At 37.0% G+C, this 26570-nt stretch overlaps 1 protein-coding gene across 1 annotated transcript in view; it reads left to right on the forward strand.

The window, feature by feature from the left end:
• INSC (INSC spindle orientation adaptor protein) overlaps positions 1-25953 on the forward strand; it is a 119584-nt gene extending 93631 nt beyond the window's left edge. The window contains exons 8-13 of the mRNA XM_058807395.1: positions 8646-8817; positions 10990-11168; positions 21721-21787; positions 23372-23527; positions 24170-24246; positions 25620-25953. Of these exons, the coding sequence (XP_058663378.1) occupies positions 8646-8817; positions 10990-11168; positions 21721-21787; positions 23372-23527; positions 24170-24246; positions 25620-25748 (780 nt within the window). The 3' untranslated portion in view covers positions 25749-25953. The remainder of the gene's footprint in view (positions 1-8645; positions 8818-10989; positions 11169-21720; positions 21788-23371; positions 23528-24169; positions 24247-25619) is intronic.
• Positions 25954-26570: the final 617 nt, after the last annotated feature.

Genomic DNA, 26570 nt, shown 5'->3' on the forward strand with positions numbered 1-26570 from the left:
TGGTTTCAGAGTGATGTGTATATACCTCAGAATCCTAGCTGTCACCCTTTCCTAGTGTCACTTCTAGATGTCCAGTTATGTCTTTGATTCCTTGTGAACTAGAACAGATCCTAATCCTGGGAGCTCTCCTGGGTCCAGGAGAAAGCCAACAGCATGCTGTGGAGAGCTCCAGTGGCTCTTCTGTTTTTTATGGACTGGCAGAGGGCAGAATGCAGCTTGGTCATGTGAAATTTCTAGTCCAGACTTGAGCTTTACAGATCTGGTTTGGAGTATGGAATGAAAGTTCTTACTGCTTGTGAGAACTGAGCCTTGTGTGTTATTGGGGAACACTAGTATTTTGGAGCTGTTACATTCCCTCTGCCATAACATCCTTTGCATTTTTCTAAGAATGAGAAAACTGATTTTTGGATTAGGGGCAATATTAGAAAAACAGGCAGTGACTGGATGACAGAATCAGAATACTGTTTGGGACTTTCCTAAGTAACAAATATGTTTTCCCAGATCGAAAATAAGCAGCTAAAATAAGGCAAATTGGGGTTTTATCTTTGCCATAACATAACACTTCCACATTTATCTATCTAAAATACCCCGAGAAGATCCTGGACTATTGAAGCTGGAATCTGTTCACTAGGTAAATTCAATTTCAGACAGTTCTGATCCATTTTTCTGACGTTAGATCAGCTTATGAAAAAAAGGCTGACTTGGAAATAGGATTTTGAATGCAGAATGTAACTGCCCCTATATCAAAGTGCTGTATGGTACTTATCCTTGGATTTTCACATATTGGAAGAACAATCTCTACTGAAAGTGTAACAGAATTTGTGCCTTTGTTCCTCCTAGTTCAAACACTAGCTTAACTTAAAATATATGTGTTTATTATTCTTCATAAGAGGGGTTCTTTATGTTGAGACCTGTTAAGACAGCAAAGAATATTGCATAGAAGAAAAATCAAAATTCAGCTTGTAAAAATATTCCATTTTCTCAGAGTCTAAGGATTGTTCTTATTTCTTCTAGTATAGAATCAATGTAGCAACTGTATTTGACCAAAGAGCAGCACTGGAAGGTGCTAATGGAGAGAAAAACATCTGAGATCACTTTACCTGATGACTCCTAGTAGACCTCTGACTTCTCATAAAGACTGTATGGGAACAGCTGATCTTAAACTTGAATTTCTTTGGCTTAAAGAAATTCTGAAATTATTTTATTGCCACTGCAGTCATAGACATAAATCAATGCAGGAGACCCAAGGAGATTTACCAAACTGTCAGGAGAGGAATCATAGGATCAAATAACTTGGGTCTGCTGTAGCCAATAAAGTTCTATCATTTCTCACCCGATAAAAACTACCCCTCTTTCACTTTTTGTGAATTTTTTTATTTAAATAAGGGTAGCAATTTCCTCTGTTGTTATTACAACATGAATGAACTCTTATTGAGTTGCTCACTAAAAGTTTTATAGCAAAAGTACTGTGAGTGTTTTCATTATAAATGGGTATCATAAAACTCTATAACTTGCTTGTAAAAAGTCTCTGCCAATAAAAATCTGGCACATCCAAGGTTGGTTCTGGAGCTAATTTATTTAAAATAATTTATTAAAATAATTGAACAGCCATTGTGAAGTAATGAATGTAGCAAACAATTCTATTAATGCCTGGTGCCACATAGCACTGTTCTTAACCGCAACAGAAATTTTGGGAGAACTATCAGTAAAGCACTGAGTCAGTTTTGGTAACTATGTGAATTTAGATATAAAACCATTTTTCTGAGCAATTTACTGTGCATATTTAATACATTACATTATACAAATATTCTACTGTAATAGTGCATTTGATTAGTGTACATATGATTGAAATACTGCAGAAGCCATGCATTTTAGAGGGTGAATATTTTTAGGCTAAATTGACTGACACCATTGAAATGAGAAATGCAAGAAAATTGTTTGCAGAAGGATATTTTTCTTAAAAGAGTGTGCAAAAATTTCATATTTAAAATAGGATGTTGTGTTGTTGTGCTTTTTTTTGACTCTTATGCATGTCTATTGCTTACTTTCTCTACCTCTCTAATGTAACTCTGCTTTCTACCGTGGTGTTTCCATTGTTGTAATTTGAGAATAGAGTAGGGTTGTATTTGTGTGAAAGTCAGGGTATAATGTTATACACCTGGTCAAGAATTTTAATTCAATGAGAGAAATTGTACGTGCAATTATAGTAATAATAAAACCAGGGATTATCAACATTATAAAATAAATCTGCAGCATAATTAAGGTTTCAAATTTTTGACATGAACAAATCAAGAATTATGGCAGGAAGATTATCAGATACTTTTCCTGGGAGAGGAAAGACACTATGGAGAGTTAGATTAGGTGATAATGAGTGGCTGTGACCTCCATGCTGCTGTTTTTGGATAGAGACCGTTTCTCATTATTGTAATAAAATGACGGCCCTCCAAAAATGCAATGTGCATGAGTTTTTGGTTTTTTTTTTGTCATGAAGAACTACACTAAGAGATACTAGAAAATAAAAACCATGGTGTCACTCCAAAACCTAAATGATACAAAGTAATCAAACATGTTGAAAGAATGTTCTTGTTTTTAAATGCCAGGCTCTAGGTGTTGGAGAATTTACCCTCACACCATGAAGTGTCTGTAACATTATTTATTTAGAAGTAGATGACTGGTGCATATTTTTTTCAGGGAGCACATCTCATTTTCTGGAGTGCCCTGCTACGCATAACCCAGAGCCCCTGTTTGTTTATAGGAGTAGTTGAGGTGGGTGTTTTTCTTTTTCTCAGACTATGACCCCCCAGGGTAAATAAAAATGAGGGCTATGTGAAAATGACTAATGTATGGTCTCTCCTTAATTCAGACTTCGGGTCCCAGTATCTTGTTCAGCATTCTTGTACACCACTTGACAGTTCCTCTCATCTTGTTGACAAGTCCTTTTTTGGGTCTGTGTGGCTTCATTTTAATGGATTTCAGTCCCCAAAATATAATGTATAAAGCCTTATCCATTATTTAAAAGAAACAAGCATGTACTTTCTGGAATTTGTAATGCAGATGCAGATACCAAGAAAACCCTACAAATAGGAATAGATTCTTGCAGCTTAAAAACAAGCTGTTGTATCCAGCCCTCAGAAATGTAGGGCACAAGAACCTGAGAAACATTTGGTATCATGTGTCGCATAACTTCATGAATTTAATCTTTATAATATGTAATTTTATCATATATATAATGAATAGTTCTTCCTTAAATATATATCATAATATTTATCATAAATTGTTCTTTCTTATTCTTACAGGGTTCTGAATCTACAGGTAACATAGTCATTATTGGGATTGTTTGACAGAATAGGAGAAAGAAAATGTAACAAATGTTGAGTATTTGCAAAGGGTAATTGCAAATGTCTTTTCTTTCCCCCCTAAGCCACTGTGCTCATTTGTGACCAGTGGTTTTCCTTCTGTTTTATCAATGTAACCCAATTTTGTGAACACCTACCTGCACTACAGTGACTTCTGCATAGCTGCAAGTGAATTCCTTTGCAGTCTCTGCTCATGCCCTTTGCAGCCACTCAGGGTTTATCCTGTAGAAATAGAGGGATATCACATTGGAGGAGTAGTTCAGGAAAGGTGAGTTTATCCTTGGGTATTTCACTTATATTTGTGGGGAGTAGTTTGAAGCAATGTAAGCTGTGATTTATGGGACTGGGGATATGTGAATATTGCTAGACTAACAGTGCAGTGCCTGGTTTCTTTTATAAACCACAAAAATGCTTTAAAAGACTATTTTATGCTTCACATCAGTTCTCAATATTGAGGGAGTTCAAAGCCAGCTATTCTCTTATCCTTGAAGCAAAGACAAGAGAGAAGTCTTGTCTTGGATATCGACTTTTCTGATTTTTTCCATTCTTTCTATAAAATTACTTATTCTCTATTATCTCTTTGACAACCACTTGTACTTCCTATCTGCAACAAACTTAGAGCATCTCTGAGTGCTGAGGAACATGAATTTTGAGGTGCAGGGCTGCTTCCTCTTGGTTTCATAGGGAGAAAGGGTTTGCACAGGATTTATCTTTTGACTCCTGGACAGTCCAGAGTAAGGATCTTTTTATTTGATCTTGCTCTGCACTTTGCTTCTCCCTGCAGCATTGATGTAAGGTTGCTACTCAGGCATTGCCACATTTAATGCATCCTTCAAGATGATACAGCCAAATGTATTTTCTCTTATGCACATAACAATATTCCTAGATCAAATTTACACTTCTCCTTGGTGGATAAACATCAGAAAAAAAAATACCTCTTCATCAGCTTGGCTCCATCTGAAGGAAGGGAGTTTTAAAGGGAAGATGTAGTCAAAGTTGCTGCAAACCAAAACACAACTCACCGCCAGTTTAGATACAAAGCTAAAGTTATTGACAGAAGTTTCAAAGCTACTGAGTTGGGAACTGGTCAACTTCTATTCAGCCACACACTATTCCATGGTGTACATAACAGGGCTTTTAAATTAGGTGCCACTGTTGTACAGCATTAGTTATAAAATCATTGCAGTTTTGTTCACTGGTCACTGCTGCTGCCATGGAATTGTTGCAGTAATTTGGATTATTAAGGATTATATTTGGGGATGTTTTAATGACATCACTTTGTTACTATATCATCTCATTCAATTCCATTACTCAGTAACAAGTCATCAGAATAACAATACATGGGTTTTGCTGGATGAATAGGATAATCCTCCCTCCCTGCTTTCTTTCTCAGTTTCCCTCTTCCTCATCCTATAAGTTTTGATGTGTTTGGGTTTGTAACCACATTTATAAATTTCTATATGTTCATGTCTTCACCTACACAGTTAACCTGTCCTAGCTTCAGGTTAGGACAGATTAACTGAGTAGGTGCTTTTACACAGCATGAGTGAAACAAGAGAAGACACACAGCTCTCATCTATCAGTTCTTGACTGTTGGGTGCAGCCTCTGCTTTTGAAATTCTCTTCTGGGAAAATTGAGATTATTTAATGGAAAATACCCTTCGTGATATTTTTTCCACATTTGCTGCCCTACCTCTGGATCTCGACATCTCAATTATATTCTTCTGTAAAACTGCTTTGAAATCTGCTGGTTGTTCTTACTAGAACCACCCAGATTTAGGCTGATAGCATTATCCACGGATTTCACAGTGGAAAATGAGCTGACAGAAGCCTGTAAGACTTTCCAGTCTCACTAAATGATGCTGGAGATCAATTTAGAGAAGACAAAAAAGTGTTTTGACCAAAGTTTTACCAATACGTAGGGATCATCTGAATGTGAAGTGAGCAAACAGGAATGGTAGGGAAAGTATGAGGAAAAAGTCTTCAGCAGCATTTTATACAAATGAACATAGACATTTTTAAAAGGAAGGCAATGGGTCTTAGTTCCCAGAGTGGCATGGAAAAACTGCCTTAAACCCTCATGTGAGAAGCAAAGAGTTAAGATTGCTGTTGTGTGTAATATTTCAAATTATGAAGTCATTAATGCAATTCATCCCAAGTTCTGGGTATCTTTTGGTATCTTTAACAGATGCCTAGTTTTATTTAATATTTTTAGGAGGAAGGACAGGTATACTGAAGAAACAAGACTTTTGCCCCAGAACTCATTCATTCCTGTTGTAGAAAAGAAGAAATTGTTTCCTTTCAGAAGACTTGATCTATGCAGTAACATGGTCGCACATTTATTTTGTCACTTGGATTAAGTTTCTACAACAGGGCTATGTTCATAAGGATGTAAGTTCCTGGCATGTTTCCTGTTATCAATACTGAAATATTAGTGATCAAGCATTTACTGAACGCCATTCCTCAAATGCAGGGGCTTCACAGCATCTTGTTGCATTCATGGAATTCATTTGTTTGCATTATCTGGCTAACTGGTTCTTTTGTATTGCCAAGGTGATGAACAGATTTGACATTTAGCTGATTACTTCACCAAAATTAAACAGAAAACAGGGCAGCCATCCAAAGTTCCTTTCAGTGTGAAACCTAATTATAAAAATGCTTTGAGCAGCAATTTCTTTTTGGATGTTAAAGTGCTTTTATTAGATTGTTCCCCTGTCATTTTAAAATTTATTGCTAGACACTTATAAATGGGGTTGCCTGCTGAAGTAGAATTATTTTATTTTCTATATTTAAGATGGGAGGAAAAAGTGTATGGAGAAAATTTTCGGCTGAATTTGTTAGTATTTTACGTGTTTCTGAAAAGGAAGGAGAATAACTAGTGCTGGGTTTCACAGACCCAAAATGTAATTTATCACTGTGCTGAATAAAATCGTATCTGCTTTTTTATTCACAATTCAGCAACTCCCAATTTCCAAAGCCTATCACTTAGCAAATAATGAAATCAAAGATGTGATTTAAAATTTGAGTACAGCAGTAGAAGCTTGTATCATTAATGTAGATTTACACAATTACTGGTGATAGAAAAATCTAACCATGTACTTGTACCTGTCTTTCATAAGCCATTACCTGTTCTCAAACAGCATAAAAGTACTCTTAAGTCATTTGTCAAGGGCATTGAATATAAGTAGGCCAAGTGAATTTTAACCAGTAAATTTAGAGCTGAAGACTGAAGTGGATCTTAGAAGAACTTTCTTGTGAAGTATTTTTTGAATGTCTTGGAATATGTTTAACTTTTTATACTGCCTGTTGTTATTAACATCCTTTGGGCCCCAGACAAGGTGTGATCTGGGGAGATTTCAAGGTGACAAAATTGTGGGGTTTTGCATATGATATTGTCTAGCACACTTTGGGTACTAAATCATCTTGTGAGGACATAGATTAATTCTTGACACTGAGATCTATTAATATACCTTGAAGCCCAGTGAATTATGTGACTCTGCTGTTTCAAGCTGTAGAATTCTGCCACAACTAGGAGGAAATATTTTGCTGTAGGTAGATTAATGTTGAAAGCTTGTCAAGAAAAAGTTCAACATTGAAAATTTATTCTTTCTCTTTTTGCCAGTGCTAGAGCTTCTACAATAAATACCGTTTGTGATCTGGGGAAAAATAGAGATATAATTTCTTTTCTATTTGTCTGTGTTATTAGAGTTTCAATGACATAGTCTGTTTCTTATTAAAAGTTCCATCCCAGTGAATAATCTTACAGAGAATAATTTTTACTCCTATCTACCTGAGAGCTTTTCTCATAAAGTACAGTAACTGTCAGTACTTATTAAATAATTTCATTCATGGCCATTGCAAGATAATTAATTAAGATACCTCAACATTCTGTATTAATAAATAACAAAAATGAGAATAAGAGATTTGCTGAATACCCTTTTTGGGGATAATGGGTACGACTTAACATGGATGTTAAGAGGAAGCTTTGAGTTGACAGAGAATGCAGTCTGAGCAACAGAACTAAGAGTGGATGTGAAACACAAATGTGGGTTTGTTTTTTGTTTGAGTGTTGAAGCATATTTCAGTACTAAGCCCTCTTAACTCCTTCTTGTATCTCTAAAGTGTGCAGATCTGGGGGTGTTTAGCCTGGAGAAAAGGAGGCTCAGGGGAGAGACTTTATCACTCTTCAACTCAGTGAAAGGAAGGTGGAGCAAGGTGGGACTTGACGTCTTCTCCCAGGCAGCCAGTGACAGGACAAGGGGAAATGGCCTCAAACTGCACCAGGGTCAGGCTGGACATCAGGGAAATTCCTACATGAAAAGGGTTTTCAAGCTTTGGAATGTACTGCCCAAGAGAGGCACCAGGACTGAAGGGCACTGAGTGCCATGTCTGCTTGACAAGGTGGTCAGTCATAGGCTGGACTCAGTGATCTTGGGGTTCTTTTACATCCTAAATGATCCTATGGTCTAACAACTTGCTTGTCAGTGTGATAAGTTATTCAGGGCTATGTTAAATGGGGAGAAACACATTGCTATTAATTTGAAAGTTCACACATTATGCCCCTGTGCACAGAAAACACTCCCTTGCTATGTTTTGTTGCTCACGAGTCCAATGGATGTGCCCTTTGCTGTCTTTTGTTGTGCCAGTGGGTCTCCAATAATTTAAACCAATATGTGTGCATATGATCTATCTGCCTGAACTGTGTAAGAGCACTTCAAACACTCTAAAAGCAGAAACTTAAGCCAGTTCTCATTATACTGTTTCCCTTTGAAGTATGCAAGGGATGTGTGGACCTGGCTTTAATATAAATGCTTGGCCAGGGTCATCTTGATAGTATTCTTCTTGATCCTGTGTTGGCTTTGTGACAATTTCAGGGAAAAGTGGCAAAAAAATTTTGTCTGTTTAGACCTTGAGGTTTGAGTCTTGTAGTAGAGCTCAAATGAGGCACAGTAGCAATGAACATTTGCTTATCAGAGCTTATTTTTGGATTTATATTTAACTTTAGATGTCTGTCAGAGAAGACTTTGTTGGACCAAAATTGATTTCACAAAAACATTAAGGAAGAAGGAACTGCAAGACTTTTGGCAGGACAACAAACTCATATGCTGAACTCATTTGTAGTTGCTAAACTGAAACTTCCTGTGACACAAAGGCCACCAAGTAAAAGTTATTTTTGAAAATAAATGGAGTAGTTTAGTCACTGCCAAGAAAAGACAACTAGAAAACCATCTTTCGTTGCAAAAGTGCTTCCTATAGTATTTCTAACTTCTACCTCTTGTTTTTCCATAGGTGGATGGGATACTGTGCCTGGCTGACATCCTCACTGATACCAGCCATTCTGAAGCCACCCATGCAGAAGCAGCAGCAGTAATTGCCCAGATCACATCTCCACATCTCACATTCACTCAGCATCTCAGCAGCTTCCTGGAAAATATGGAAGAAATTGTGACAGCACTTGTCAGTAAGTTTTCCACAGGATTTCTGAGTCCAGTTAAAGTAACAGGTTATGGTATGAGTCTTTCATTAGAAATATTCCCTAAATAATGTTTACCATCCTTCCCTTAACAGATGAAATAACAAATTTAAATTCTGAATCAGAGAATTCTGCAATTACATAATATTTTTTTACTCGAGGCCTCATGTGAATAGAATTTATAAATATTTGTAAAAATAGTATCTGTGTGAAAGTCTATCTCGAGCCTCCAGGGAGGACTCAACAAAGCATCCTTTTGTCTGGTTTTTGTCTGAAAAGAGGAATATTGAGAGCTGATAACCTTTATGACTGTTGTATTTTCCAAACTTTCTAGGACTCAAGCTCACTGCTACATCTGCATTTGTATGAAAATTCAGAGGAAAAGTTGAGTGTCATATAATCTATGGGTATTGTTACAAGAAAATGAAAGCTCTTCTTTCTTGTCTAGGCCCCTGATCCATGGTAAAGTGAGACAAAAAGACTTTCCTTAACCTGGGTCAGTGAGGATACTTTAGGAAAAACAAGATGACATTTCTTATTGCTTTCTAAAGAGAGGAATACCTTATTTCTGGCAGTGTGCTCCCTCCCTCTCAAATACCAGGAGCTTTCATTCAAGCATTGTCTTCTGTCTAGTGTAGAAATTTAGTCTCCCAGAGCTCCAGGTCAAAATGTACTGTTTGGGTTTTCTGGTTTGATTTCTCATGTATAATAGATCAGTAAATTCAGAATTTTTTCTAGTGAACCTATTGGTTAAACTGTAGAACTTTAATTTGGATACAGTTGGGTTTTTTTTTTTTTTTTTGCTTGTTTGTTTGCTTGTTTGCTTTTTAAAGAAGAAAAAAAGAATAGTATGAATGCTTGAGGATTCTGCTGTGGCTGGGAATTATCTGAGCTGTATTTAGGCATTCTTCAGTAGGCCAAAAAAGAACTAATGATGGAAAAATCAAGGGAACAATTTATTCCTGACGTCCAGCAGCAAACGGAGAAGCTTGTGCCCTAACACTGCCCAGAATCTAGTGGGTGGAATTAACCTGTGCTGAGCTTGGTTCTGTTGTAGCTAGCAGCATCTGACCTGGTTTGTTTCAGATGATTTTCTGGGTTATTTTAGTGAACTGCAGTCAAGGGCCAATCTGAACAGTTTATCCAGAATGTATTAGGGAGTGGATCATTCCTCAATTGTTGCTCTTTAAGCTGAGCAGGAATTTTAGCTGTACATATTCTGCCCAAGAAATGTAAGTGTTAAAAATAGAACATGTATAACTTTGCAAGACCCGTTTCAGTAATCACACACCACTTTCCTTGTAATATTTATAACTCAGTAATTGAATTACTGTAATATGTCTAAGTTTTAAACCATGCAGAAATCCCATTACCAGGTGATTCACATCTTAGTTAAAGTACACATGTACAAGGGATTGAAAGGTAGCTGTCTCTGCAGCACTTACTGAAGTTGAAAAATATGCAGGATGATTTTCGACTACAGAGAAATAGATTTAGAGATAAGCAACATGTACCTTGTTCTAAAGAAGAGGATGGAATTATTCTCATATGGATAATTTACTTTTAGCTTTCTGCCTCCTGTATTTGATTTTATTTAGTTATATTAAGCTTTATTTTGAACAACATGCAGTGCAATATTCCCAGTAGAACGGTATACTAGGTAGAGCATATCATTCATCAGGGGCTCTAGTGAGGTGGGTGTTGGTCTCTTCCAAGTAACAGGTGATAGAACAAGAGTAAATGGCCCCAAGTTGGGCCAGGGGAGTTTTAGATTGGATATTAGGAAAAAATTACTTCATGGAGGGAATTATTAAATGCTGGAAAACACTGCCCCGGGAAGTGGTTGAGTCACCATCCCTGGAGGTATCTAAAAGCTGTGTGGATGTGGTACTTGGGCCCATGGTGTGGTGATGGACTTGTCAGAGATGGGTTTGGTTGGAGCTGATGATCTTAGAAGTCTTTTCCACCCTAAACCCTTCTATGATATTACATGACTGACAAAATTAAGTTTATATTTTTTGTTTCCTTTTTTTATGTCCATGTTTGTAAACTTGATATCAGCTAATAAGATCACTATTGCAAGCTGCAGATGCTTAAATATTGCCTTTAACAGCTGCATTGAAGGAAGACTTTTATCCAGCTTATTTTCTGCATTCCTAGAACTGTGCCAAGAAGCCTCATCAGGTGAAGTTTTCCTGCTGGCTTCAGCAGCTCTTGCCAACATCACTTTCTTTGATACCATGGCTTGTGAAATATTGCTCCAGTTAAATGCAATGAAGATTCTCCTGGCAGCGTGCTCAGACAAACACATAGTGGATACTCCATATTCCCGGGATCAGGTGAGGAATTTCTCTGTCATGTTTGTGTAAAAGCCAAAAGATTTCAGCACTGTGTCTGTTTTGACATAGCCAATCCTTTCTTGGTTCTTTTCATTGTATTGCCTCTTTGTTTATCTGCTTCAGTTCCTTCTTTGGTTTTGGTTGTTTTTTAATTATTTTTTTAGTGAGCATGAAAAATATGACAGATTTAATGTGATTTTCAAAAAGTAAAAAAAAAAAAAGTTGAATTCCATATATCTAAGATAGCAGAATTTATTTTTTTTCATCATGAATTAGGCCAAATAGTGACACAGAGACCCAGAGAGGTTATGGGATCTTTGTCTTTGTAGGGATTCAAAACTTGACTGGACAGAGCTTTGAGGCAAAGATAAATATGGAGCCTAAATATAGAGTTATCAGTTCAAAGAGGAATTAGCTCCAAAAGCTGAATAAGGACCTGATCCTCAGCCCATTGACGTTGGTGGGCTTCGGACCAAGTCCTGTCTGCCTGGTAGATGGTTTGCAAATTTTTATTGGCAAATACTGCTAATGTGCTTTTGCCTTTCTCTTTCCTTCTCACCAATATTTAATTTTTTTTTTTTTAATAAAGGGACACTAGAGAATACTAAAGGTCTATGTTAATGCACAGATGAAATCAGGGGGAATTCTTTTGCTCCTCTCAGACACTCCAATGCGTTGGGATGGTGCAGAAGCACTGCTTATTTGGTGTCTCAGTGATTAATTTTGCCTCAGCAGTGATGTGTGTGAGGCCTGAGGATTCAGTAGTGGCTACTGAGGGATGGAGGCTGGTACTCAGCAAACTTAACCTACTTCTGTCCATGAGACCTTGTGACTGTAATTAAACTTCCACCATTCAGGCCTCACAACCTTCCCTTTCACAGCTCTGAAGGAGCCAAAAGATGATTTATGGTAGATTTAGATAAGAAAAGATGACTTATGGTAGATTTAGGATCTGCACTGCCACAGAAGGCATTGCTCATCCTTAGCCATCAGCCAGGCCTTGGAGATTAAGGCACAGTGGACCCTAGAAACTGATTATTGGTATTCTAGAGGGATTACTAGGGCTGCTTTAGCTTCTAATAGCACCTAGTAGTTTTTCAGCTCAGGTCTGTGTATAAAAAGATGGAATTAAGCCATAATTGCTGTAGTGCTCTTTGGTCAAAGTCAGAGATATCAGTTGTGGTGTTGTCATGGCTGTGTACTATTACATATGTACAATCCTTCAGAGTCTTTTTTAAAAATTCTTCCTGTATGCTCTCATAGTTTTGATTTCCTTATTTTTTATGTCCTCATCTGAATTCTGCTGTCAGCTGTGAGTTTGCAGTTTGCTCTGTGGGTAGCTGAGCAAGCCCCTTCTTTTTTTGAGGAAGGTAGATCTTGAAAGAAATACGTATGACATTTTTTAGGTGACAGGCTAATTCCAGGCCTTTTGTAGCTTGCAAGCTGCAAGTTCATCTCACTAGCTAGATGAACAGCAAACTGAACGGCTTCCTTCCAAGAACTGAGATCTCATTCCCCAGAACACCTCACCTTCCTGCTCAGAACAAGAATGTAGAACAGCAAGGGTGGTGTTCTCTGCGGCGTGCTGCAGGGAGATTCTGAGCTGCCTCCTTGGCTCCTGCAGCTATGGGAACTATAAAATCCTTCCTTGGGTTTTTACTGAGCACTGAATGTCCAGGTGGAATCTGAGTGCTGCTCATCTTGTCTTTAAGAGCTGCCAGTTAAACAGTTTTGGTAATGCCAAAGCCTTGAGAGAAGTCTTCCTTCAAATTCCTGAGCAAGTGTGTTTGAGTGAATAGCTCCCCTTGCTTCAGTCTTGTATTTGGGGGTGGGGATGGTATATTGGATGCCAATTTACAGCAGTCTCATGGAATACTTTGACTTTTAATTTGCTCTGTGTCTATCATTGCAATGAGGAAAATACACTCAGCTAAAAAAACAGCACTGCAATACTATATTTTATACTGGTTTCATAAATTGTGATTTTGGCTTTTGACAGGAAATCCTTTTAGGTAAGTAATGTACTCAGAATCTTTTCCCAGTATATATAATATTATGTCCCAGACAGTAGCCATTTGCCTAGGGAGATGTACATTAAAGATGAGTAGATTTGAAATTTTTTTCATTCAAGATTCTATTTTGGCTAATGGAACCAATATGGAGTATATTTTCATGCACTGATGTCCATTCGGAATGACCAAGTCATCCTGGTCAGTAAAAAAGATGATTTGGAATAAGTTATACTAAATGTTTAAGTGATTAAACAAAGTAAAAACTTACATAGCTGATACAAAATAGAAAATTGTATAAAAGACCCCTCAAACTTAAATGCTCTGTTTTTCATACAAATATTTAATTTAAGTAGCACAACTACTTATAGAAAGCTACCTAATATTTCTAACTATATTACTACTTTAGTGTTAATGCTGATTTAAGAAAATTCTATTCCGCTAGACTGGAGTGTGCTTTACTGTAAACCAAACCTGGGAGGAAGCTGAAATGCTGCAAAGGAACATGGAAATTTGTTTTCCTTTGTGCCATTTTACCTCATCTTAAATTCACACTATGTCCTTCTATACAGGACATAAAATTATTATTAGTTATCACCCTCTGTGATGGTACAAATAAATAACATTCTGCCCAGGATTTGGATATAGATTGTGCACTGACTGCAAAAAATATTTTATTGCTCAAGCACCTTTAAAATTGTTCTGTCTTATGACTTCTGTAAAGTTTTTTTGTCCAGATGAAAAAAAACATTTAAAAAAACTTAAACTAAAAAAAACCCCAACCTTTTCTGTCTTTACTATCCAAAAACCAACCTCCTTCTTCTTTCATTTCCCAGGCAGTGTTAGATTAGGTCAGGAGAGAAATCTAGAACTGAGAACTGGACTTACTGATAAACAAGATTATCATTGCCCATTTTACAGAGGCATGTGACTGTTTCTGTAGCCAGCAACATTCTACTGAGATTCCTTAGTTTTGTAACAAAATACATTATATAAGAACAGTCATAAAGCACTATTTCCCAGATTCCTTTGTCCCCAGTTTTGGGTCAAAATGGATATGAATGTCCCGTGTTCTGTTTCTTTCTGCAGATACTTATTCTCTGAAGAGCAGATTTTTTACTTCAAAAAACATCAAAATGTCCTTTCAGAAGGGTTTATTCCTAAATTCAGCAGTGTAGTGTATGCAGTCTTAATGGAGTTTGAGATCTGTCAGAAGAGGGGTTTAGCTAAATCCTTTATCATCCAGGATCTTTTTGACTTTAACCATCGTCTTAGATTCTACATAGAAAAATATGAAATATGTATGTTTGGGCACAGTATGTTTATGTATAATACAATTTTTCTCTCTGCATTCCCACTTGTCTCTTCAGTGTTGTTAGTATTCTCACCTTACCTGTGAAGCTGTGGAGGTATAGCCTAACACCTTCTGAGCTTCTCTTAGTCAGGCAGACAAAGAATTAATGTGCAGTGAACACATTAATTTTAAAGTGGTTATTCCTAGGTCTAAAATCAGTGAGTTAGGTTTCAAAACAGTTTGAGGTGGAGAAAGGCTCTTAAGCTGGAAGGAAAAATTGGAAATGATTGCTGCTTTTTTTTTCCTAATAAATTCTTTCCTGCCTTCTTGGTATTTGGGAGATGCTGCTGGTTTAGACACTGAGATCTTCTGTTTCATTTAATATTTTAAGTCCTTATTACCATTCTTCTTCTAGGTTCCACATTCTTTTCTCTGTTCTTCACCTTTTGTTCCTTATTAGGCATTTGTGTTTATTTTTCCTGTCCTTCCTCACCTTTTTCCCCCTCCCTGAAAGAAGATTGTAGTGTCAAAAGGAGATTAGAGACAGATGTTACTATAATATAAAGAAGTTTTGATTTCTAAATATTTCTGAACCCTCAGTGAAAGACTTTGAGAATAATGTTTTTAATGAGAAGAATATTAACAGTTTTTTTTAGATTTTCTTTGAAAATCCCTGTCTGTATGAAAGAAACTTGCAGTACTACTTCTCAATCTAAATTTCTTGAATACTGGAGAGTTTATTAACAAAGCCTTTACATGTGGACAAGTTCATAAAAGGGTATCTGCACTGTTTTCTTGCACAGGTCTCTGTTAATATCCAGCTCTGGGATTAATAGCATGATCACTAGATAGGTGGTTGGAATTCCCTTACCTCTGAGAGGCCTGACTGTGCTCTGTGGATGGTAAATTGTATATTAAAATTGTGGGATCTTTTCCAGTATTGACTAGATCACACTGAAAAAACATGATTTCAACTAATATAGCAAGAAAGAGAACTGGTAAATGAAAAAATTAAGTTGCTTTGAAAAGCTCAAGAAATCAAGAAAGAAACATGACTGCTAGTAACAGATGCAAAAATGAAAATTAGACCAAACTCACCCAACTAGCTGAATTTTAACCACACCATTATATTAATGATATTACAGTTAGTTTCCTATGTAAGATTGTAATAATTTTGCTGATGTCTTTTATTTTTCTTTTTAACTGCTTATCTCTATCTTTTCATGCACATGTGACCAGCATAAATAGATAAGAGTACTGACTGGCATTATATGGTCAATGTTATGGATTGATATATTTCAGGGCTCTAAAACTGACTATGTTAAAAGCTAAAATTTTTGGGACAAAACTCCTGCTTAGTTAGAATTCTGCCTCTCATATTTTAGATTCTATGCAGGATAGGACGGTGTGCTCCCACTTGCAAAGCAAGGGGTTCAGTTGGAAGAATAAAATCTCAGCTCAGTTGAAAAACTAATTTGTGTTGAAAGGCTCATTTGTGCTCTGCTCTGGGGAGATCAGATCTCTTAGGTGCCTTTGGCTGCTTGAGCCTGTTTGAAAAACACAAGAAGCTTTTCAATGCCTTGAAGGAAGTCTGAGAGATTCTTTCTCCTCCAGGTTTTAACCTGAAAGACAGAAAACTGTGGCCACTAGCTCAGTCACTGTTAGTTATGTGCCCTGGTGGGGCACATGGGATGTGTATTTTCACAATGTGACCCACACAGGGTGCATGTCCTATGTGCTTCTTTAAAACAAATAATGTGAGAACCTGACTATTCTGCCTGCTCCTTATCTACATTAGTCAGCAAGAGGAAGTAACATAAATAAAAATGTAGTAAAGACTTCCTTCATTCCAAAAAGTAAGTTTCCTACAGCTTTAATCTCTGTTGCTCTGCCTCAGCATGCCAAAAATACATTTCTCTGGCACAGTCTCAGAATAAACCTAGACTTTGCAAGCAGATCCTGTCTCCAACCACTGTTTTGATTTTGAGGGGTTATTAGCTTCTTCTGCTCATCTGGCTGTATTTGTTGTCTGTTTTCAGGAAGAAAAACTAAGTTCCCAATCACAAAAATGGCTATCAGAAGCCATTGGAGTTATTTCCTATTTTCAAGCATTATAATGTCCCAGAGAGAATATCCAGAGATTTCTCACTGAAGTTTTTCCTCCTGATAGATAATATCTTGAAAGGCTTTTTCTACCTCAACTTGCTGTAATGCCTGTTCTTGATGCCTGCTAAATGCACTCTTTTGCTGTCTCCCTGTGGATGGATCTTGAATTGTGATGTTCAGATGATTTTAATTTACCTTCAGAAACAGAGACTATGTTGCTTCTGAGTTATATTCAGGTGCCACTTTGTTTCTGAAGATGGCTATATGGAACTTTGCAGACACTATGATTTATGCTTATCTCATTTATTTGAATGAATTACAAAATGCTCTTATAATATGTACAAAAATTAATATTACTTAGCAATGAATCAGCCTTAAAGGAGTAACTAACTAAGAGAATTAGCAGTTCTATATTGATCTACTTTGCCACTCTATTAAATTACTCGCTAATTCTTATTTTGAGGTTGTGTCTTTCTTTCTATGTTGGGACTGTTGATAAAAGCCTACTGAGCAGTGTGCCTTTATTATCAATAAAGGTATATTAGCACCACACCTTCCACATCTGTAGACCCTTCCCCTTCCCACAAATGAGGTAAGGGACCCTCAGTTGTGGAAAATATTGGCCCTTTAGCAGGCTAAAATATGTGCTTTCATCCTCCAAATACTTTGGCATCTTTCTTCCTTAGCAGTTTGTTTCACAATAAAGAGAAAGACTTTCTCAAATCTCTCACTAAGGGAAAGTTTTCAGAGAGGCCTTCTGTTCTTAAGTGTTCTTTAAGTTTAAATCTCTTTGATAACTACAGGTTTACACTCTCAGTGTATCTTATTTTATAGCAAAGCATTTGTATCTAGTTTTTATTTTTGCAGCAAAGATTTAGTACCTTGTACACTGGTTGATGAGCATTAGTCACCATTAGTTGTTTAGAAAAGTTTTATTATAGTAAATAAAACTTTTCTAAACAACTAATATAACTAAATAAGTTAGTAATTATGTATTTTAGTGAAAAAATATTCCAAGGTGACTATTGTTTGAAGAAAACTATTTTAAAGGTTCTTAATCAACCATGGTTTCTCAAATTTAAATTCCTCTTGACAATTGAAATTCCTACAGTTCAGGGCAAAGCAGACTACAGAACTTAAAAGGAGGATTCACCACTCATGAATTCAATATGTATGGAAGTCTGAGGGAGTGGAAGGAAACTATGTGGGAATAGAAAAAAATTTTAAGTTATGAAATATATATATAGGACAACCAAAAAAGATCAACACTGCCAATTTTATAATAATATCTGATATTATCACTAGAGATGTGTCTGTGTTTAATATCTGTTTACTTATTTGGCTTATAAAAATAGAGATTTTTTATTAGATTTCAGATTAATTTCCATGGTAACTGCAACACTTAAGAAGATAATGCTGTACTGACATTTGAAAAATATGAAATAACACTGTTATTTTTAGTTTTATTTATTATACAGGAAAATTTTCCATGGGTCTTAAGGGGCCTCTCAAATATCCCTGTCTACTAGGTTCACCAACAAACCCTTTAAAGATGAACATTCAAAGCTTCTTGATTTTGGGTGTGCTTTTTTAAGTTCTTAAGTTTTAAAGTTCAATTTTAACTTAAACATTCAAAATTAACTTAAAAATTAACTTAAAAATTTAACGTTTTTGAGTTCAGTTTTAACTGCTTAATCTCTTACTCTTGTGAAAAATCTTACTACTGCCAATGAAATCTCTGCATGTTGCTGTTTTGCTAAGTTGGTGTGCCTTCAGAAGGTGCTAAAGCATGAGCTTTAGCTGAGAATTCCTTTGCTGACATTCTGCCTTGCCCTGTGTCTCAGTGCCCCCTGGGTCAGGTGTGCAGAGCACAGGCAAGCAGGCAGGTGTTGAGCACAGGAGGAGCCCTGCAGGTCTGTTCCTCTGGTTGTTTTTAGCAGTGCTACTCGTGACACTGACCTGAATCATCCATCCAGCTCCCTTCTGATGGCAAACAAATGTCACAGGGCTTCCAGGACCTGAGGGAGCCAACAGGGAAGGTGGAGGGTGGAGAAGGACTTTTTGCAAGGGCATGTGGTGACAGGACAAGGGGAATGGCTTCAAATGGAACAAGAGTAAGTTTGGATTAGATATTGGGGAGAAATTCTTTACTGTGAGGGTGGTGAGGCACAGGAGCAGGTTGCCAAGAGAAGCTGAGCATGTCCCATCCTTGGAAATGTCCAATGCCAGACTGGATGGAGCTCTGAGCAACCTGGTCAAGTGGGAAGTGTCTCCATCTATGAGAAAGATTGGAATCTGATGATCTCTGAGGTCCCTTCCAACCCAAGCTTTTCTATGTTTCTATGCTGATTTTTTTGTTGACCAAATCTATTTTTCTGTGGTCTTCATTAGTACAGTGGATTTAGGGCTCCCAGTTCACAAGCTGCAGCCACCAGGTTTAGCAGAGAGAGGCACCTGCAATTCTTGATGGATTTGGAAATCAGAGAAAGGAGTGTGGGCCAGCCTGTGTCAGTCTATTGGAGAGCACTGATAAAATGCAGGTATTGGAAATGCATGGGCCAAGATCCACCTCCAAAGCAGATCTGCTTAGCAGAGATATAGATGCTGGGGTAGGGAATTATGCTGGATTCCCTGACAAAATTTGCTTCATAGCACATCTACAAATCCCACAGGTCAAGAATTGGCATGTGGCTTCAGCACATTCCTTCTCCATGGTAGGGAGGCAATGACAGATGACCAGAGCTCATGCACCTTGTCTTCAGGATGTCTTCTTTCTTACACTTTGAATTGACCACAAGTTCATTGCATGGGTTAGGAATCCAAAATAATTGCAAGAACTATAAATTCTGTCAGGTGCCAATGCTTTGTAATCACAGAATGTGCTCTTTTGCAGCATCAATTACTTCAGCAATTAATGAAATTGATACTACAAATTGCAGTTGAACAGTAGAGATTCCATGTTAAACATCTTCAAGATTTTCAATTATTTGAAAGTAATTTCAGTTCTGAAAGAGGTTTTGGTATGCATTCTTTTCCAATAATTTTCAAGTATGAAATGAGGCTCAGGCAGTCACTTTTATCTCTATCTGTTTGTGTGCTTCACCATAACATCTGAACTGGTTTGCTGATTCAACAGGACTTCATAGATATTTTTGAGACTGCCTAAGGCTTTATGAAATTGGGAGCCAGATAATGGGAAGAGGAGCAAAGATAAAGACTGCAGTATAAGCTTCTGTATACAAAAAGAAAAATCTACAATGGGAGAGGATCTACTGGCAAACATCTATTTATGTTTTTTGATCAACTCTAAATCCAAAAGAGATGAGACTTCATTAATACTAGTGCTTACAGAAGTGTTACTTTCTGAAGCAAATTGAGTCTACATTTGTTAGTGTTTTCCTCTAGAGAGTTCATCCTTAATAGGAAACTTCCTTGAACTTTGGTTTGTGTTAGAGAGGAAATTTTCATGTAAGTTGCGTGAACTTTAAAAGAGGAAAATGTAGGGGAAATAGAGCTTTTGAAATCAACTCTTTATTCTGCTTGCCTATTATATTTTTACATTATCCTATTTTGTTATGTTGTTTACATCACAGGAAAATGGACTTTCTTGGGGAAAAAAAAGGTTTATCCATATGGAGTGAGCTATTCTATGGCTTAGCTACCTTTTGAGTCCTACTAAGATTTTAGAAGATAATATAGGTAGAACTTGATGGTCATTGATCATAAGGGTCTTTTTTACCCCCCTCAGGAGAATGTTACAAATAAACCCTCTAAGCTAGTCCATAAATATGGCAAAATATGGGGGCCACATAATCAACACAAAGGAAGTATAGCTATAACCTCAAATAATTTTTTGGTGTCAAAAGATGCACACAAACTATTTTTATGTATGAAAATACTTATTAGACAAAATAACTTGAAGCAGTGGAATAATTGGCATGTATTCAAATTGTGGTTAATTGAATTCTTCATCTGTGGCTTAGAGAGCCACATGGGGTACAGATTCTGCACGGAGGAAGCAATTTTCATTAACGGGATATAATTTAGAATGAGAAAACATATACACTCTGCCTGCAACACAGTTAATAATTAATATGGAATAAATACATAGACATACACTGAGTTACCATATTTCTACCTGTCACTCTGTAGAGTTTCAGCAACTCATTTGCATGCTAAGTAAGTATATTTATTCAGGGAGATGACACTGTAACACCACCTTCAAAAGTGGAAGACCTTTATGTCACAGCATCGGAAATGAGTCATCCTTGTTTTTAAAATGGCAAGGTGAGATCAGAATGGTGATTTGATCTCATGCCTCCTTACATCTAAGAGGTTTGCTGGTTTCTGAAGTGAAACTGTACTGTTAAAAGCTGATAACCAGTTCCAAAACTGACCCTTATTTTTGAGTCTGATCAGTTTTCCTGAATTACATTAGAGAAAGTTTAATACCTCTTAAGAAAGAATATTATTTCTGTTTTGCATTATCAAGATCTCTAGCATTTATTATTTGGTCTCTCACATATGCTGTTAATATTGGGATGTGTCTACATGCAAAAAGCAAAGTATTTGAAGGACTGAGAAGAATGTCTTGCAGGATGTGTGAGAAAGTATGTGATATCAATGAGGGAATGGCTGACTGAATGCCAACAGCACCACAGGGTTCAGGCTCTGTCAGTGGCTTGCTGCATCACTCTAAGCAAGTTGAGTTACACCTAATCTCAAAAACAGTTAAAGCTATTTGGGAGAAGAAATTCTGTAAATCAAGATCTCAGAATGGGCTTGTGCACATACCAACAGAGAATGTGTTGGTACAAAGCCTAACCATGGTTTTTTACCTCTAGAAAGGTATAAACAGAATTTCAAGTCCAGTTACTTTTGAGACAGTGCCTTGACATGCAGAAAATTCTTGACTTCAACAAAACTGGAAAATATTCCTTAAATATTCCCTTGAATCAAAGCTCAAAACTCCAAATCTCTTGCAAGGATTTCTTAGCATTTTTCCTGAACAGATTCAGCGCAATAACAGCTCTCCCAAATATTTGCCATGTTTCTGCCATGTTTATTTTATGAACCACAATTGTATTTAATATTACTGAATTGTAGGACTGGACTTCATATTTCCTTCTCTTTTTAACAACAGGTGGTAACAATAATGGCAAACATGTCTGTGTTGGACCAGTGTGCTTCGGAAATCATTCAAGGAAATGGTATGTATTTTAACTGAATTATATCTTTTATTTCTTTCTGTAGAGTCAGAGTAGATGGGAATGTAGTACTTACAAGGTAGAGGAGAAAGGCTTCACTAATAAAGCTTCATTTTGCAGCCTGTCTCTGCTGCATATTGCACATTGCTGCAGGATGCAAAATGAGTCCTGGGGATGGTTCCACACAAATGAAATAAAATGCCACTGTTTTAGGAAACTTTGCATTTGTGACCACATTGTTTGTGTTCTGTGTGTGTGACTTAATCCTAGATGCAAAGAATAGTAGTAAAAAAGTAAAAAGTGTTTCAGCAAGCTGTATTGTGGTAATACAGTTAATGTTGTGGTAAGATGTAAATGCCTTATTAATACATCTACCAGCAAATTCAAGGCCAAGCAATAGAGTAAGATGAGTGCCTTTTTTTTTTTTTTTTTCTTTTTTTTGGGAAACATTAAATTACAGTGAAAATTCACATATATTGCTTTGCTAGGTCAAGTAGGCCTAAGTCATGCTAGACACTGCAGTGGGTTGTCAGGGACAATGACAGTAAGTAAGATTTGTGTACACACTCTGCCATGGAATTTCACAAGAAACATTTGCCCCCTGGCTTTTGAGAGGGGTTGGCACTCATCCTGTGTGGAAATGTTTTTTGTGTCTGCCTCATGTTATAATAAACAGGTGCTAGTCAGAGGCCACATTCTGAGAATGGTCTTTGAATGCTAGAGAATTTAGGTACTTTCTTCTCAACAATTTTTTGTATGTTGATTGATTCTTATCTAGCTGCATGGTTCTGATGATAATTCTCTGAATTATTTATGCAAATGTTCTAACAGTTAAAATCCTCTGATGCTACCTGATGTAATCTGAATGCCTAATAGCATATGGAGTCTAATAGCACATAATTGTCTTTACATTTAAAATGATCTAGAAAGGAGAAATCATCTTCTTTTTTTTTGATGCTACAAGAAGAATATAAACTCCTACAGGCAACAATAAGTTAATGAAGCTGCTTCGACAGGGATAACATTGTCTCTTCTAGAGTGAAGAGTTATACAGTAAATTCAAGAAACAGAATTTCATAATTTCCTTTATTAAAGGATTCCTCATTCTAAAATACCCTTAAACAGTTTGAGAAGGAAACTTTTAAAAGCTTGCTTAAAAATATATAAATAAACAAAAAATAATTACTTGAATTGAGAGTGAAACTTTGTTTAGTGACCTGAAATATGTCACTACAGGTTTTTCAGTTAGTGATTGCCTTCAGGTTAATTTAGAAGCAAATAAGGAATTACATTTGGTTGACTGAAATAAATTAGTGAAATTTAAGATACCAACTTTTAGAGAAGGGAAAAGTTAGTGCATTTTCTAATTCCAGAAGTTCTGTAGCTTCCTAGTGAAGACAAACGTATGCAGAGATCAGATGTGCCTGGGCACTGAAGTCAAAATTGCAGCCTTCATTTATGTATTCTGCATTCTCCCTTTTTGGGCAGTGGCTGGTCTGTATTAGCCCAGCTTTCCTTTCCCCTTTACTTTTTTGCACTGAGATTTTTGTTGGAGAGCGGATAACGATGGCTCTTGTATTCTTTCAGGTGTTCAGCTTTTAATGGAGATGCTGTTTGAGAAATCCTCCTCTGGAAACCCAGCAGAAGCTGCAGCTTGTGAGCGAGTGCAGCAGAAATCTGCGGTGACCCTGGCACGGCTCAGCCGGGATCCCGAGGTGGCAGAGGCAGCTGTAAAACTCAGCTGTAAGGAGGTGTCTCCTGCTTAATGGCACTGAAAGAGGGAGCAGCTGCCAGTCATGGAGAAGCTCTTTTTAATGTTTAGCCTCACTTGGTGAACTTTGTGAGAGATATTCCCTATAGAGGCTGTTCAGAGGATGACGGAGGAGATGGAGCTAAATGAAGCTCTGGCTTGTTTCCCAGAGGAGCCTGAGGTGCAGCACCACTCAGCACAGAGCTGTGCCTTGCTGTGCCAAATGACACTGCTGCATCCTCATTCCTTTATGCAGGATCTGTCAGGGCACAGAAGGCTGGGACCCCAGCAGGCCCAGATGTGATGAATCCAATGGGAGGGAATGTGTTCTTTGGGTAGGAGTTTTTTAAGGGTGCGTGGGAAGATTGGTAGGGAAGAAATGGAGGTCACAATTTCCACTGTGAAATTGCAGCAGCAAGTAAACCCAATTTACTTGTTTATGCTTTACGACTATTAATTATGACTGCTCTGAACTGCATATCTCCATGGAAGGTCTCTTAAGTATTTGCATATCATCTTTGCATTGGAGATCATATCTACTAAAAAAGGATAAATATGATGCATCTAAAAAATATCACAAAATAAGAAGTTGTTTTTCTAAATTATTTCTCCTGACACTCTTTTGTTGCTCTCAGGTATTCCTCGCCTGATTAAACTTTGCAGATCACCAACAGAAAGAAATAACAGTGATTCTGTCTTAGTGGCATGTCTGGTATGTACATTTTAGTCTTCCTATCATGCTTATACTGGAAAATTAAGGAAAAAACATCCCTTTAGATTTCAAAATGCATAAGTATTGCAGAAATGTTTTAAATTCATGTCAGGGTCTCCTGCTTTTCCCCTTAAGCATAATCCTGTGCACTGTCAATTATTCATCCTCAGATTGAAGATTTAAGCACATAAGGAAAAATGGCTTCATCTTCACATTACTGGGCACTAAAAAATTTCTTTGGAACACTTTGAAATTTAAGGATTCATTAATTCCTAAATTCCATTCTGTGATGGTTCTATGTTTGTTGAAATTAGCCTTGAGTCACGAGCGTAGCAGCCCTTTATCTGCACTCACTTATATATTTGAAGATATTTATGTAAAACATCCAAAAAGAGGAAAAGTTATTTCTTGCTTCCACTCCAATCCATTTTTTTCTATTTGTGTCACCAAGACAATACAGTGCCCAGCAAGGAGTGGGCACCAGAAGCTTAAGACTGTCTCTGCTCAGGAGAAAGATCCCATCTGCTGGCCCTGCACTGCATGCACTGTGAGCCAAATGCCAGAGCTGAATGATTTCACTGAGCTTTCTGTGAGAGCCCTCTGGGAACATGGGTGATCCTAGGGCTGGAGCACAAGCTCTGGTGAATGAAGAATGAAGAATATCATTTGACAGTGCTTTATGAAATTAATGTTATTTTAAATGTAAAAGTAATGCTTGTTTATTGCAGCTTGTTCATTTAAGCAGGTCTCATTCAGGATGAAGAAAGTATAAATGTGAGCATAGAAAATGCTGTGATTATTCTTCCTACATGCCAAGAAGACTTGTTAATCTTGTGTGGTCAGAGCAGAGACCACAGAGCAATGGCAACAAACCAGACTATGATTTTTCTGTCTCACCGAAGTTGGTGGTGCACATTCCTTGAATCCATGCCTGTTGCTTGAGACGTTACCTACCTCCCTGTCTCAGAAATTCTGCTTCCCCTGATATTTTAGTAATTGCCTGAAGATGTTTTCTGATAAAAATGTGGCAAAAATATTATTCTTGAGACGTAAGCTGCTTCAAGCTCTGATAGGTATTGCCACTGGTGTCTGAGGGCTTGAACTGTACTTAGACATTACTCAGGTCTAAAAGCAAAGTGCCCCAAAATAATTGCTATTGAATAACTTTGCATGAGAGCAGATTCATCTGACAGATGAAGACAGTGAGGAGAGATTACCCAGGTAGCAGAACTCATAGACCTGCACAGTTCAGTTTTGGGTTCTGCCTGTTATTTAGGTATGGTTATAGTGGATTTCTGCAATGAAGGCTTTGCCAAACCTGAAATGAAACCTTTCCTGAACTGCATTGCAATGATGCTGTTTTGTTTTTCTAGGCAGCCCTGAGGAGACTGGCAGTGATGAGTCCTGATGGGCTGGAGGATTCAGATTTTCAGCAGCTGGTAAAGCCCAGACTCGTGGATTCTTTTCTGCTGTGCACAAATATGGAAGAGAGCTTTGTATAAATGGGAGCCAAAAACCTTTGAACAATGATGAAGGTGATAGGTACACAGTAAGATAGCACATGTACAATTTTATTTTGGTTTAGTCCTATTGTTATTTATGACTTATTTATTCTAAACCCATGAACATGTGGTTTGTCAGAGCAAAGGCAGAAAACTTGTTACTGTGGTTTGCAAAGGTAATTTTTTATTTAATTTTCCTGCCAAGACACACAATACCTTATCATTGCCATCTAGCAAAATGTTTTGTTTAATATAGTTGAATTAAGGTAATGAAGCCAAGAACTTTTTGCTCTGATGTTAAATGCTTCTGATGATGTGTTTTCACTGATATTTTTCTATAGTTAGGACATTTTGTAGGTTTTTTAATAAATGTTTTAGCCTCATCTGTATTAGGAGAAAAATAATCCTAAAAGCTGCAAGTATATACTTTGAAATGAAAGGGATGTTACAGTCTGAGTCCAGTTCTTAACTGTTATATTTTAATAGAATTTTGTAACTGAGGGAAAAATTACCAAAAAATGTTCAAACACTGGCTTCAAATGATGCTTGAATACATTCTTAGGCTGTATAAAGATGTGTTCCATCAGAGGATACACAATAACAGAAAGCTCTTTATTTACATTGACTGAAATTTCCTAAAGAAATCCATAGAATTCTAGAAAAATCTTGGATGGTGTATGATTTGTCTCATAATGTAAAATTTTCTTCCTATGATTTAAAACCATTACACAGTGACAATTTTCTCTCCTTTCCAAGCCTTACAAGAACTGGAAGTGCTAATGTCCAGACATGTTTTTACCATTCAAGCTACTGTTTTTGTGA

The sequence above is a fragment of the Ammospiza caudacuta genome, chromosome 6, assembly GCF_027887145.1.
Source record: "Ammospiza caudacuta isolate bAmmCau1 chromosome 6, bAmmCau1.pri, whole genome shotgun sequence".
Taxonomy (NCBI): Eukaryota; Metazoa; Chordata; class Aves; order Passeriformes; family Passerellidae; genus Ammospiza; species Ammospiza caudacuta.